The following is a 14,876-nucleotide window of genomic DNA, read 5'->3' as shown; positions in this document are numbered from 1 at the left end:
CCACTACAGCTTGTTAGTATCCGAGACCACATCTGAACTAAGGTCTTCCTGATTTCCTGCCCATTCACTACCCTAACTAGGTGCTCTCTTACAAACTAGCTAGCCAAAACTTCTCAAAAGAATTTAACACACACAAAAAATCCACATGTCTCTTTTCCAGATTATGACAATCTGTATGATCAACTTGTAGAGTTTATTATCCCTTAACATAAATATGGGAAAGGCAAAAATGGACAATGGGGAGTGTTTAAAATTTAAAGGAAGGAAAGTGGCCTGGATTACATTGGGAACTGCAAATTTTGTTCAATAATTTCTGAAGGTGTTTAAATTATATAGTAATTATCAGTAAGTATAGAGATTATGGACCCAAATAATTACTTTTGGAAGGGGGTTCAATTGCAGATGGTTAAGATATAGAATAAAAACACATGCATTTTTGGCCTTATTCTACCAAAACACCATAAATTTATACCTTCCCCAAATCCAGATAATGTAGACATGCTTGGGAGAGGGGGTGGGGGGGAATGGACTACATAATTATTAAAAATTTTTGAAATCATTTGGAGAACAGATGTAAAGGAGTAAGGCAAAGTAAAGAGAGATAGAATGAACAATTAGGAATAGAAGAGAAACAGTTTAACTGGAGAAAAGTCTTTCCAGTAAAATTTCTCTGATAAAAGCAAATAGCAAAGATTTAAAGGAAACTAATACACATATATGAGAACAAGGGCCATTCTACAACAAAGTGTAGAAACAGAATTTTCAAAAGATTAAAGGAACATCGATATGAAAAAGTTCCCCAAATCACTAATAAAGAGTAAAAAGAACACTTAAAAACTTAAGCAAAATAAAGAATTCTGACCCAAGTGCATTTAATGTTGTTCATATCACAAAAGAAAATATTTAATTTATTTTTGTGAGAACTTGTGAAATTATATCTCCTTCGTATTATAAATATCTTTTTAGATGGGTCAAAGAAACACATTACAATTAAATTAATTTGAAACTGGTCAAATGGCCAGACTCAAAATAGCCTTTAATGGTTTGTTATTCAGCTTGGTAGGAAGTTTGAAGTGGGATTTTGTGCTCTTTAATGTCATTAATCAGTCACTTTTTGTGTTGAAGATATAGATAGCATTTTTAAAAAAATGTACTTATGAAGTTAGAACAGTTTTTTCTTTGTTCTTATGTTAATAAGATAGCAAGAAAGGTTACTTTTTATTTAAAGCAAATTGCAAATCTTACTGTGTTAATTTGAGATTTTATGGACTGCTTGGTTTATTTGATATATCTTTGAAGACTTTTCAAATAAAATTAAAATTCAGTATTGGTGTTCTTTTTCATGGGCTTTCTAAAAATAATAATAGCATTTATAGCCCTTTAAATTTTTCACAGAACTTTATAATTAATATTTTTCCTTATAACATGTCTGGGTTATAGGTACTTATCATTTTACTAAGGAGGAAACTGAGTCAGATTAATATACTTACAGAGCTGTTCAGTAGGATTTAAATTTAGTTCTTCTTGTCTCCAGATCTGGCATTTTATCTGTTGTGCCATCCAGCTAACAATGAAATGTTTTGCTCATTTAAATTTTGACTTCTAAAGAGTATTTTCATTAGGAATAGTTAAAAATTAAATATTAGTATTTTAAGACTGTGTCCTAATTGTGGATTATCCCTTTCCTAGTTATAGATTGTAACCTTTGATACCTTTGTTACATGGTTTTTAAGGGTTTCTATGCTCAGGATCCTCTTTGAACTTGGCCAGGCTGGTCCTCAAAAGAAAGTTTATTCCTTCAAAGGCTTTTCAGACAGACCTAATTCCATATTTGAAGGTTTTTTTCTTTTTGAGAATACTTTGCCAAATGTTGTGTTCTACTGGCATAGGCTATAAAGAACCCAGTGACCTCTTCCCCATAAGACATTGGAATAGGACTTAACTGTGTCTTCATCCATCCATGCACACAACCATCCATATGTATATATATATACATGTAAGTTTAAATTAAGAAAAGTATATGTGGTTACTTAAGCAGACCCTTAAACCTGGCATTAGGGAAATGAGTGGATTTTTATGAGAAATAAAGAAGGGATTTTTAATGCTGTGACCATTAAAGTAAAATTGCTCTTTCATAGCAGTAAGTACTAATAATATACACTTAGTAGTATTTAGTGTCTTTCAGGGGCCTTTGAAAATTTTCTCTTTTCAAGTACTACTAATACAATTTAATAAATACAAATAACTTATATTGAAATTAATTCCTTAAATTAGTTATTTAGACATTCTTTTAAAGGATAGTATTTTATTTTTCCAAATACATGCAAAGATAGTTTTCAACATTTACTTTTGCAAGACCTTGTGTTTCAATTTTTTTTCCTTTATCCCTCCAAAGACAGCAAGTAATCCAATATAGGTTAAACGTTTTCAGTTCTTTTAAATATATTTCCATATTCGTTAAGCTGTTCAAGAAAAATCAGATCAAAAGGGGAAAAAAAAAAACCCCAATAAGCAAAAAACAGTTACAATAAGGTGAAAATACTATGGTTTGATCCAGCCTCTGCAGTTCTCTGAATGTGAATGGGACTTTCCATCAAGTCTGTTAAAATTGCTTTGAATCACTTCATTTTTGAAAAGAGCCAAGTCCATCACAGTTGATCATCACATAATCTTGCTGTTACTGTGTACAATTTCTCTCAGTTCTGCTCACTTCACTTAGCATCAGATCATGTACGTCTTCCCATGCTTTTTTGAAATCAATCTGCTCAACATTTAATATAGAACAATAATATTCCATTACTTTTTTATATGTCATAACTTATTCAGTCATTCTCCAACTCTTGGGCATCATCCAGTTTCCAGTTCCTTGCCACTACAAAAAGGGCTGCTATAAACATTTTTGTGGGTCCTTTTCCATCTTTTATAATCTCTTTGAGATATAGACCCAATCATGACACTGCTGCATCAAAGGCTATACAGAGTTTTATGGCCCTTTGGGCATAGTTCCAATTTGTTCTCCAAAATGTCACAAAGTATTAGTGTCCCAGTTTTCCCACATCTCCTGCAGTATTTATCAATATCTTTTTCTGTCTTCTTAGCCATCTGAGAGGTGTGAAGTGGTATTTCAGAGTTGTCTTAATTTGCATTTCTCTAAACAATAGTGATTTAGAGCATTTTTTCTTATGACTAGAAATTGTTTATCTGAAATTGTCAGTTCATGTTCTTTGACCATTTATCAATTGAAGAATGGCTGTTTTTTTATGTTGAGTGAATTTTCTATATATTTTAGAAGTTAAGCCTTTATCAGAACTCTTACTTAGATTTAAATTTTTTTTCTCAGCTTTCTGCTTCCCTTCTAATCTTAGTTGCATTGGTTTTGTTTGTGTAAAAACTTTTTAATTTAATGTAATCAAAGTTTTGCAATTTATAATGTTCTCTCATTGTTCTCACACAGATCAGAGAGGTAGACTATCCTTTGTTCTCCTAAGTATCACCCTTTATGTCTAAATCATCCCATTTTGACCTTATCTTGGTACCAGGTGTGAGATGTTGGTCAATGCCTAGTTTTTACTATACATTTTTCAATTTTTTTTCCCCAGCAGTTTTTGTCAAATAGTAGATTTTTCTTACCTCAGAAGCTGGGGTCTTTGGATTTATCATATACTAGATTACTGTACTTATTGACTACTGTGTTTTGTGAACCTAACCTATTCCACTGATCCACTATTCTGTTTCTTAGTATCAAATAGTTTTGATGACCATTGCTTTATAATATAGTTTTAGGTGTGATACAGCTAGTCTACCTTCCTTTTTTCATTAATTTTTCTCCTCTTAATTCTCTTGAAATTCATGATTTTTTTCTTCTTCCAGATGAATTATCTTAATATTTTTTCTAGTTCTATAAAGTATAATTTCTCGATAATTTGATTGATGTGGCACTGAATAAGTAGATTAATTTAGGTAGAATTGTCTTTTTCTTATATTAGGCTTGGTCTATACATGAGCATTTAATATTTTTCCAGTTTAGATCTGAATTTATTTGTGTGAAGTGTTTTGTAATTGTGTTCATATAGTTTCTGTCTTTGTTTTGGCAGGTAGACTCCCAAATACTTTTATATTATCTACAGTTATTTTAAATGTGATTTCTCTCTTTTTATCTCTTCCTGCTGGGCTTTGTTGGTAACATTTAGACATGCTGATAACTTGCATGGATTCATTTTATATCCTGCAACTTTGCTTAAGTTGTTAATTGTTTTTAGTAGTTTTTAAAATTGATTCTCTAGGATTCCCTAAATATACCATCATATCATCTGCACAGAGTGATAATTTTTTTAATTAGACATTTTTAAGAAATTGAGGTCATTTGAACAAGATCAAAAAAAAATTTTACAGGGTAAAAATTATACTGGGGGATGTGCAATTACGCTTATTTAAATTTTTAAAAAATTATTTGCTGTTACATATTAAAAGGATAATTTCATTTTTCTTAAATGGGCAGTTTGTATTATTTTCCTAAAATAACCTGCAAGTTATGTGATATAGATAGATTTGTGCCAGGATTGCTAGTACCTTGGATTTTAAGTTAGGTGAAGAGAAGTTACTGAGACATAGAACATTACCTACCAGTTATTCTTGGCCTACATAATCTTTTAGAAACTTAATATCTAGCAGACATACAACCAGTATATTTTTCCAGTTGGAGATGCCAACTGTGATGACTGTTAAGCTTGAAGTATTTTTAACAGAGAATGAATGCTGTCTCTTTGCAATGTAGAACTATGTTGGCCCAATGGAATTGCCAGGTAATCTGTTTCAGAATGTCTAAGGTAAAACTATTACTTTGGGATCCAGTAGTTTATTGAGAATTAATAGAGATCTAGATCTTCTACTTACTTCAAATATTTTATGCTCTTGGTGTTTTTGGAAATGCTAACTCATTCCTAGGGAAGCTTTATGATGAAGTTTAAAGAAAATCATTTACCTTTAAAAAAAAATTTTTTTTTAGTCAAAGTTTTTCTTCAAAAGTTAATTCCTGATTTCTCCAAACTTCACTTTAGCTATGGGACCTAGATAAAGGTTTTTGTTCTTTCCTTCTAATTTGATTCCTGAAGAGTTATACAGGCTTTAAAAAAATATATAATTAGTACACATTGCCCAATATGGCATGACCTTCTGGCAAGGCAAAACAAAGCAGAGGCTGAAAACTATTCCTAAGAAAATGAGACAAATTCTTTGTTCTATAAAAATTTCTTTTCCCTCAAAAGGATAAAGAAAAAAGTTGTGGTTATAGTAATAATGTATTTGACTTCAAAAACATACATTTATGTTATATCTATTTTCATTAAAATGTCTTTGATTGCACAATGAAGTAATTTCTTTGATTTATCAACATTTTCCTACAAGTTGTTTTCTTGCCACAAAAGATAAAAAGATCTCTCTGCTTAGCTTTTATTTGTTGACTTACAATTCAAAGTAAATGAAATGTGCCTTCAATAACTTGCTCTTTAAGACAATCATTGCTTCAGAGAACAAAGTTGGGGATGTTGAATGTCTTAATGATGAATCTAAACAGTTTTGCTGCCACCTCTCCACTCTCGCTATTCCAGACCCTCTGCTTATGCTTTTGTCTACCTTTTACTTGGGGAAGCCCGGGAAAATCCTTCTCCTTTTGTTCTTCTTCTTGGTATTCTGCCTTATGGACTGAAAAAAACTTGGAAAGCATATAAGATCAGGAGAATGTTGGAGAAGCAAGGAAGGAGAAGACATGGCAATATACCTGTCAACAAACAATCAAGTTATTCTCTATTGCTCTACTCTCAAATCCTTTCAAGTTACTCTGGTTCATAAAATTTAGAGCTAGAGAAAAGCTTAAAGATCATTTATTCTACTCTTATTTTTCAAGTGAAGAGGTTGAAGTTCTAGAAAGGGGAACTATTTATTATTGTTCAAGATTATACAGAGAGTAAGTAGCACTGTTGGAATTCAAGTCCAAGACTCTGGATAGTCACACCATAATTTTTCCTATTACACCATACTTTTACTCCCATTCCCCTGTTCTTTTCTTTTTTTCTTGTTTGTGGGCTTTGGTTTTCTTCTCTTCTTTCAACCTCACCTTTATCAAATTAATGGTTGATCTAATTATCAGTTATTTTAACCTTCATTGTAGTAAAGCTCAGATTGCTAGAATAGTATCCTCAGAAAGTCTCTGGTTGAAGTCAGAAAAACATACAAGGTTTTTGATGTTGATTCCATGGACAAGAGTATTAAGACTTTGTCTCTTTATATTATTCAGAATTATGAAAATTAATTCAGATGTGATTATTGGCTAAAGAATAATTTCAGGAAAACACCTGAAAAATTGTAATTTAAGGAATGGTTTACTGGTATGGAGTCATTAGGATCTGAGTTCAAATTTATCTTTAGGCACTTATTCTCTCTGTTACTCTAGGCAATTCCTGTATGCCTCAGTTTTTTCATCTGTAAAATAAGGATAATAATAGCACCTACCTCCCAGGGTTGTTGTGAGAACAATCAGGTAATATTTGCAAAGTATTTTGCAGGCCTTTAAAAACCATATAAATGATGTTATTATTATAAGATGGAGAAATAGATACATTAAATTTGAAGTGTGAATCTTAAGCAATAATGTAAAGAATAGAAAGAGAAATAGGGTATAAATCATAATCACAATTTATTAAATAACAATAAAAATAATTATTAAATTTCTCAAATATCTATTGAATGTATGCTATGAGATATTCTAAAGCTTGTTGGAGGCACAGAAATATACATATGCGTTCTATATGTATACATGTACATATACACATACATACACAAACACATATGTCACTTGGGGGAGATAAGACATGCTAAGAAATAGTAGACAAAATATTAAATAAGTACCATAAGCATTATAAAGAGAGTAAAAAAGTGTTATGGGGAAAAATGAATGATGAATGAAGATGCAGAACAATTAATATACAAAATAATGCAGAATTAAAGGCCTAAACATTGAGCAACTGGTGCTACATAGCTCAATTATAAGTATTCAATAAAAGCTCTTAAGAATAGTAGTAGGATGAAAATTGGATTAGAGCCACATCTCAGGAAATTCTACAATAAATCACACATTAATGAGAATAAGTTTCACTCCATTTTCTTGGAAGGGACCTTAGAAACCCCCTAGTCTTAATTTTAAAATTTATAGAACTAGGGTCAAACCAAGGTCCCTGAATCTTAATACAGTTCTTTCTCCATTGCATTGCACTGTTCCCAAAAGAAGAAAGAAATAAATAATAACAACCTGAAACTTTGTTCAAACTATAATAATTAGAAAATGTCAGTCTAAAACAATTCAAATCTTTCATCTTATAAAGTTATTAAATTGGCAAATGTAGTTAAATAATAATTTATTGTTGGAATTATAGATGTAAGTCTCTCCAAGCCTCTCTGTATTCATCCTGTTGGTCATTTCTTACAGAACAATAATATTCCATAACATTCATATACTATAATTTACCTATCCATTCTCCAATTGATGGGCATCCGTTCATTTTCCAGTTTCTAGCCATTACCAAAGGGGCTGCCACAAACAGGTCCCTTTCCCTTCTTTCAAAAAATAATTTTTAAATTGTATAATTATATGTTGGTAATATTAATATTGTTCTTTTTATGAGATACTTAGGAATATTAATTAGGTGTCTGCAGAATAGTTTCTCAGATTATTAAGATTTATAATATATTGTTGGATTTGGAATCAGGAAAATGAGTATTAAAATGTCTCAATGCAAAGCAGAATGGCAGAAACTAAGCCTAAGCAATATTTCACATTGTATATCACGATATGTCAAAATGGGTGCATGATTTAGACACAAAGGGTAATATTAGCAAATTAGAAGAGCATGGGAAAAAAGATTACTTGTTAGAGGTATAGATAAGGAAAGAGTTGGTAATCAAATAATAAATAGAGAGGATCATATAGGTAAAGTGTATAATTTTGATTACATGAAATTTTAAGTTTTGTGTGCATAAAACCAGTATAGCCAAAAGTAGAAGAAAACAGGAAACTGATGCAAAAATTTTATACACATTTCTTTGTTAAAAGTCTTATTTTACAAATATAGAGGAAATTGAGCCAAATTTTTAAAAACATGAGCCATTATACATTTGATCAGTGGTCAAAGTATACATATGTGTGTGAATATATGTATATATTTTTCTATAGACATATATGCATACTTATATACATATATAGTTTTCAGAAGAAATCAATATATGAAAAACTCTAAATTATTGTTGATTAGAAAATGCAAATTAAAAACAGCTTTGATGTACCACCTCACACCTTTCAGTATGACTAACATGACTGATAGGAAAAAAATGACAATACTAGAGTGGGACGGGTACACTAATGTACAATCATGAACTGGTCCAACCTTCTTGGAGAATAATTTGGGACTATGCCCAAAGAGTACATACTTTTTCAACTAGCAATACTATTACTAGGTCTATATCCCCATAAGAAAGAAAAAAAAGAAAAGAAAATTGAAAAGGACACACATACACCAAACACACCACACACACTATAAAAGTTCTTTTGGTGGTGACAATTGGAAATTGAAGATATACCCATTATTAATTAGGGAATTACTGAAGAAGTTGTGGTATATGATGGATATTTGTGTGTGTGTGTGTGTGTGTGTGTGTGTGTGTGTGTGTGTGTGTGTGTGTGTGTGTGTAGATATCTTCCTTCTTCTAGAAACATCTGATATGGTCATGTGGTTCTAGTATGGTCTCAGCAGTTCTTTTCCAGCTCAGGTCACTTGTAGAAATTTACTACAAAATTGTAGACCCCAATTTAAATAAAATAATAAACTCCAAAATGTTTATATTTTGATAAAAGAAAAAAATTTAAACTTTTGAAAAATATATAAAAAATTATTTCTTTTTCTGAGTTCATTTTATCTGCATGCTTATTTGCTTGTTTTTTATACAACTGTAAATAGTGTGTACAACTCTCTAGTTTTGCCTTTTCTTGGAATACTTCATATGTTTTCCTATACTTATTTTTAAACATTTGTAATTTTTATGTCATAATAGCATATTTTATTGCAGATATACCATGATTTATTCAGATATTTTTCAGTTTTCTGTCTTTACATATAAAAACACTATAAGTATTTTTGTAGAAGTAGAACTTTTCCCTCCTTTTCTGTTAGTCTTATTCTGTGACAATAGTCTTATTGATTTCATATTTAATTGCTTCTGCTTTTTTTTCTCTCCCCTCAGAATCTGTCTATGATCTTCTCCCAAAGGAGTTACAGTTACCTCCATCTAGAGAAACATCTGTAGCATCCATGAGTCAGACAAGTGGCGGTGAGGCAGGCTCGCCTCCTCCAGCTGTAGTTGCTGCTGGTATGCATTTCATTTTATTTTATTGAAGAAACCTGTAAGTTATGTACACTATGCTGCCCCACATGAACAGTGCTGGCAAAGTTTGGATCAAAAAGATCATCATAGAGGATAACTGAGGGTTTAATTTAAAAGGTTTTAATGTATTTTTTGCCATATATTTTTCTTTAGTTCACCTGCTTCATGTTAACGATATACTGTTATAAGCAAGCAGTTATTGTTTAAAATTTAAGTGCTTAAAACAGTGCCTGGCACATACTAAGCGCTTGATAAAATGCTTGTTGATTGACATCTATCACATTGTCTTTCTATAAATTGCATTGTCTGTAATTGATCCTGTCTTCAAGTATGTAAACCAATTTGAAGATAATTATCACTGCACATAAAAGGTTAAATTTCAAGCTATGGATAGAAAATGGTGTTTGAGACTGTATTTTTTTTTTTAATAATGGTCTTTATTAGCTTAAGGGAAGAAAATACTATTAATGTTTTGCATGACCTGGAGAAACTCAGGGTGTAAAACACTCAAATCTCTTTTCTGTTTGTAGCATGTTACTATAACCTTTTCATTGGATATTAAAATGTATGTGTAACTCAGGGTAGCATGACTTCATACTCACTAGATTCAGATTAAAATAAGTAGAGAATTAAATATAAGACTTGTACAAATATATAATGCATTTGAAATTCACCTAGTTTATATTTATATGAGCTTCCAGAACATATGCTTTAAATATAAATAAAACCCCTTACTGCTCTCTTATATTTTGGCACAATATTTCAGTTAACATTCTAAGAAAAGATCGAGGGCAGACAGCAAATTATGATAAAGATTTGACTAGCAAAGTTAGTATATGGATTCTTTCCTTAATATATTGCTTTATATAGCTTTCATTCAACTTTAGTAAGATTGAGATCAAGTGGTTTTGATTTATAAAAGTTAAAGCAATACATATGCTTGAGGTTCATATGTCTCTCCTCGTGGATTGATTTCTTATGTAGTCTAATTCCTTCTGTCTTTAAAATGGTCTTTGAAGTTCATCAGAGGGGAGTGCTAAGTAGATTTTGCTAGTATGGGAAAGTGAACAAGGAAGCAGAAAGTTGCTTTGCAAATAGGATGCTACTGGTGTTCTAGAGCTTTTTAATGTGGTTTTAAAATGTATTTACTTTGTACACAAAAGCCTTCCACTGATCTGTGTAGTGCAGTAAAAATACTTCTGGTTGGGATCACAAAAACTTTGAATATGGCAAAGAAACTTTACAGCACTGCTCACTGTTCATGTGTTGTCAGGCATTTTCTAACAGATTCTGTGGATTTAATTGTATGCTATCAAACTTTTAAGCAATTAGATTTACAAGATGATACTGGTGAAGTATCCACTGAATTCTAAAATTTCTTTGAATATTTTTCACAAATGTAACTATTTTAATTGAATAATAGTTTTAAAAAATTAAAATTTTATGGGGTCATAAAATATAAAAGAAATCACCAAAATTTTGTTAATGGTGTCACGTTAAATCCACAGGTAGAAATTGACTAACTGATTTTTTTTTTTTATATCTTTTGAGACTGTTTGTAAAGATATGAGTTTGACTAGAACTAAAAGTCTGTTTCCTCTATGCTTTTTGGCATAAATTTTACAAAATTAAGAACTAAATGAATAGAGTTTTTGGTAAAGCATAACAAAACAAAACTATCTTCTTTTCCAAAAAACAAAAACAACAGCATCAAAATAATACCCCAAAATTCTAGTTTCTTTTCAGAAGATTTTATTAAAAATAAAATTAAAAGAGACTTGAATGTGAGTCATAGGGTCCTATGTCTAGAACTAGAAAGGACCTCAGAGAATGGCTTCTTTCAGCCAATTGATTTTATAGGTAACAAAACCCAGCTTAGTAAAGTTATAAGTGACCAGGGTAACAAAGATAGTTAGTATCAAAGTAGGGATTTGAAGTCCCATATCCTCTGGGACCTCTTTTTCTTGTTGTGCCACTCTACTTCTCACAATTTGAAACACTTCTTTTGACAGTTAATAAGATGTCAATTTTCTCAAGTTGTACAGAAAAAAAAGATTTCATCAAGCAAGATTAAAGCCAAATGAGAGTTGTAAGAGATTTGAACCAAAGGAAAGATGCTGAATTGTAAAGGAGAAAATTAATAAGTTCCTAGCTATAAAGATGATCAGAAGACTGGAAAAGAAAATCTTAACAGTATAGTTATATGCAGAATTATTCTATTTGTTTTAATTTTTAAAACTCAACATGTTTTATTCTAAAATTCCAGTATGCTATTGGTTTAAAAAAAAAAACCACAACCAAACAAAAATTTGTTTTCAAGGTAGATGAAATACATTAAACTGGACATATTCTTTTTAAGAATTAATATAAATATCCCTCGATTGCCATTTGTGTTTGAAGTGATGCTAATTGTATCTTTACTGATAACTGTATTACCAGAAGGATAAATTTTAGTGCCAACTTTATTTCCCTCATTTTATTTATCATTTAACATTTTTCTATATGTAAGACAGGATATCTAGGAAAAATCTTAAGTAATTTAAATATGAACTTGTTAAGACATTGTAAAATAATCATTGAAGTCAAAGGAGAATGCTTATAAATTTTAAAGAGTTTTGAAAGCAATATTGTAAGCAGACATGTACAAGAGCCTGATGGGAACAGACTTCTAGTTTTGTCATATAGATTTTACTTTATAAATGCTCTTAGATTAATTTTTAAAGTCTTGAAGTATGGATATTAATGACTACATTTTATTATTTGATTATTAAATGGACATTGTATTTCTCAGATTCACCAATATAGGTTTTTTTTCCTCCCATGGTACTGATAGTACACTAATCCACAATCCAGAATATTATGCTAAATGTTGTAAAATGAAGTTACTTGTTAAAACTTTTCTTTAGCTTTTCATATTTTCATGCCAAAGCAACTACAGGAATAGTTAGTCCAATATTATAATAAGCAGAAGCCTTAGGTGTAACAACTTCATACAGTTCTGTTGATTCCTAAGTAAATAGTTCCTTTTCTAAAAAGAAAAACTACCCAAATGAACTTAAGTACTTTCTTACATAATTAAAAAGGTGACCAAGAATAAAAGTATCAAGACATACAGAGTCTAGAACTCAACATCAAGGCAAAAGATGAAAAAAATCCTTAAATTTATGTGATGTGAAAAGTTCAGAAAGCAGGTATATTCAACCTTTTTGGCACTAAAGATCAGTAAGATAGATGCTACAATAATTAATCTATCATTCTTAGAGTCAGATTCTTATGTCATCATTAAATTTTTTTAATCTTTCACATTGATTTAACTTTTTAAAGAGAAAAAACAAAAAATTAATTTTCAAAAATGATTAAATCATTCTTTTTTACCAAATAAAATTGTCTTGAATTGGCAGTATGCACAAACACATGCATTTATCAAGTCATAGTACTTTTGTGAAAGTGGGAAATATTCAAGCAAAGTTGTCAATAGATTTTTAAAAAAAATTTGAATCCACATTTTAAAACTTAAGAGTATCCTTTAATCTATAGACTATAACTTTTAATAACTCACTTATAGAAATTTTGACATGCTTATTCCTCTTAATTTGATGTTTATTAAGCACTCACTATATGCAATGCATTGTACTAGGTATTGGGATTACAAAGATAAAAGAAGACAGCCCCTCCTCTGAAGTCTTGAAAGTGAGGGGCATGGATAAAATAATTCAGAAACAACTTGACTGCATATAATGAGTGCAAAAAAAATTAGTCATTTTGTTAGAAATCATTAGAGGGAGGACACTTAGAGTTCAGAGCTCAGGGAAAGCTTTATGAAATAGGTAGCACTGCCCTTGCCTTTGAAAGAAGGAAAAGATTGCAGTAAGTAGAGCTAGAGATCCATTTTAGGAATGGCTGCTATAAGAATTGGAAAATGAGTAGATGACCTATCAGTTGGGGAATAAGTTGTGGTATATGAAGATAATAGAATATTATATATATAAAAGATGAACAAGCTTATTTTAGAAAGGCCTGGAAAGATTTACATGAACTGATGCTAAGCGAAACAAGCAGAATCAGGAATACATTGTACACAGTAACAGCAAGAATGTGTGATGATTAACTATGAAAGGCTTGATTCTTCTCAGTGGTTCAGTGATCCAAGGCAATCCCAATAGACTTTGAACAGCAAATGCTATCTACATCCAGAAAAAGAATTAAGGAGTCTGAATGTAAATTAATATTCTATGAACATGCTATGCTATGTTCGCTTCTTTTTCTGTTTTTTTCCCCCCCTTTCTCATGAGAGGGGAATTTTTCTGCTCTAATTGCTCTAATTTTTCTGTCCCAATATGATTCATAAAGCAATGTGTATTAAAAATAAGTAAATAAGTTAAAAAAAAAAGGAATGGCTGCTGTAAAAGTTCAATCATTAGAGTAAATGATGAAATTGGAGAACTATGTAGAGTCCAATTTGATTAGAATATTTGACTAGAATGTATAGTAGTATCAGAGAAATAAAATTGCAAACCACTCTAGTTATTTTTCCAAGAAAACCCCAGATGAGGTCACAAAAGTAAGATATGACTGAAATGATTGAACAAACACAAATATAGTAGTATACAGTAAAATGGGAAAAGGAGACTGGAACCAGATTGGGAGGAGCTTTGAGTGGCATTTAAGGAGTTGGTGTTTGATTTTATAATCATTAAAGGTTTTGAAGTCAGCAATTACTTTGGCAATCATGTAGAAAAAGTATCAGATTAGAGAGGAGAGAGCCAGGAGGTAAGAAAACCAATTAAGGAACTTCTAATAGTTAGGGAAAGTGGGAAATGAGGACCTGGACTGAAGTGATTACAGATAGAGACTAACAATGACATTAAGAGCTTACATTTATATAAGGTTCACTAGGTGTAGTCCTCTAAATAATGAAGAGATTACCTTTATTTTGCAGAGGAGAAATTTGAGGCATAAATAAGTTGTCCCTTTCTTATCACTTCCACCACCATCTTTTCTGTAGATCCTGAAAAGGCATCATGGCAAGAGAGTAGGCCCTAATGCTGCTTCTGCCTCTTACTGGCTCTATGCCTTGGGCAACTCCATAACTCTATATCAGTTGCAGAGGTGTCAATCTTCATTAGTAGCAGGATTTTTCTAATCCAAAAATTCTTTTGACCAATGAAATAATAGCCTTTTTATACAATATGTACTTACTATATGCCATAATTGAGTGCCACCACAACTGTAGGAGGAAGGTGCTATTATGATCCTTATTTTTGAGTTGAGGAAACCGAGGCTGATAGAGGTAAAGTGCCTTGCCCAGACTAGTAAATGTTTAAAGTCAAACTTGAACTCAGGTCTTTTGTTCTCCAGATTTAGCTTTATCCACTGTGCCATCTAGCTGGTCCATTATATTAGTTATGGTATATTAGTTAACTTGTCATAGCAACTATTTGAAGCTT

At 31.1% G+C, this 14,876-nt stretch overlaps 1 protein-coding gene across 5 annotated transcripts in view; it reads left to right on the top strand.

Annotated features, from left to right (window-relative positions):
* NFAT5 (nuclear factor of activated T cells 5) overlaps positions 1-14,876 on the top strand; it is a 136,160-nt gene that overhangs the window by 48,347 nt on the left and 72,937 nt on the right. For 3 of the 5 annotated variants that reach the window (XM_074286097.1, XM_074286102.1, XM_074286098.1), the window contains exon 2: positions 9,289-9,414. In XM_074286097.1, the coding sequence (XP_074142198.1) occupies positions 9,289-9,414 (126 nt within the window). Of the gene's footprint in view, positions 1-9,288; positions 9,415-14,876 lie in introns of those variants that run through there. The other 2 variants (XM_074286101.1, XM_074286099.1) reach the window with 1 other exon arrangement.

The sequence above is a fragment of the Sminthopsis crassicaudata genome, chromosome 2 (genome assembly GCF_048593235.1).
Source record: "Sminthopsis crassicaudata isolate SCR6 chromosome 2, ASM4859323v1, whole genome shotgun sequence".
NCBI lineage: Eukaryota > Metazoa > Chordata > Mammalia > Dasyuromorphia > Dasyuridae > Sminthopsis > Sminthopsis crassicaudata.
This window is presented reverse-complemented; position numbering and strand designations above follow the sequence as displayed.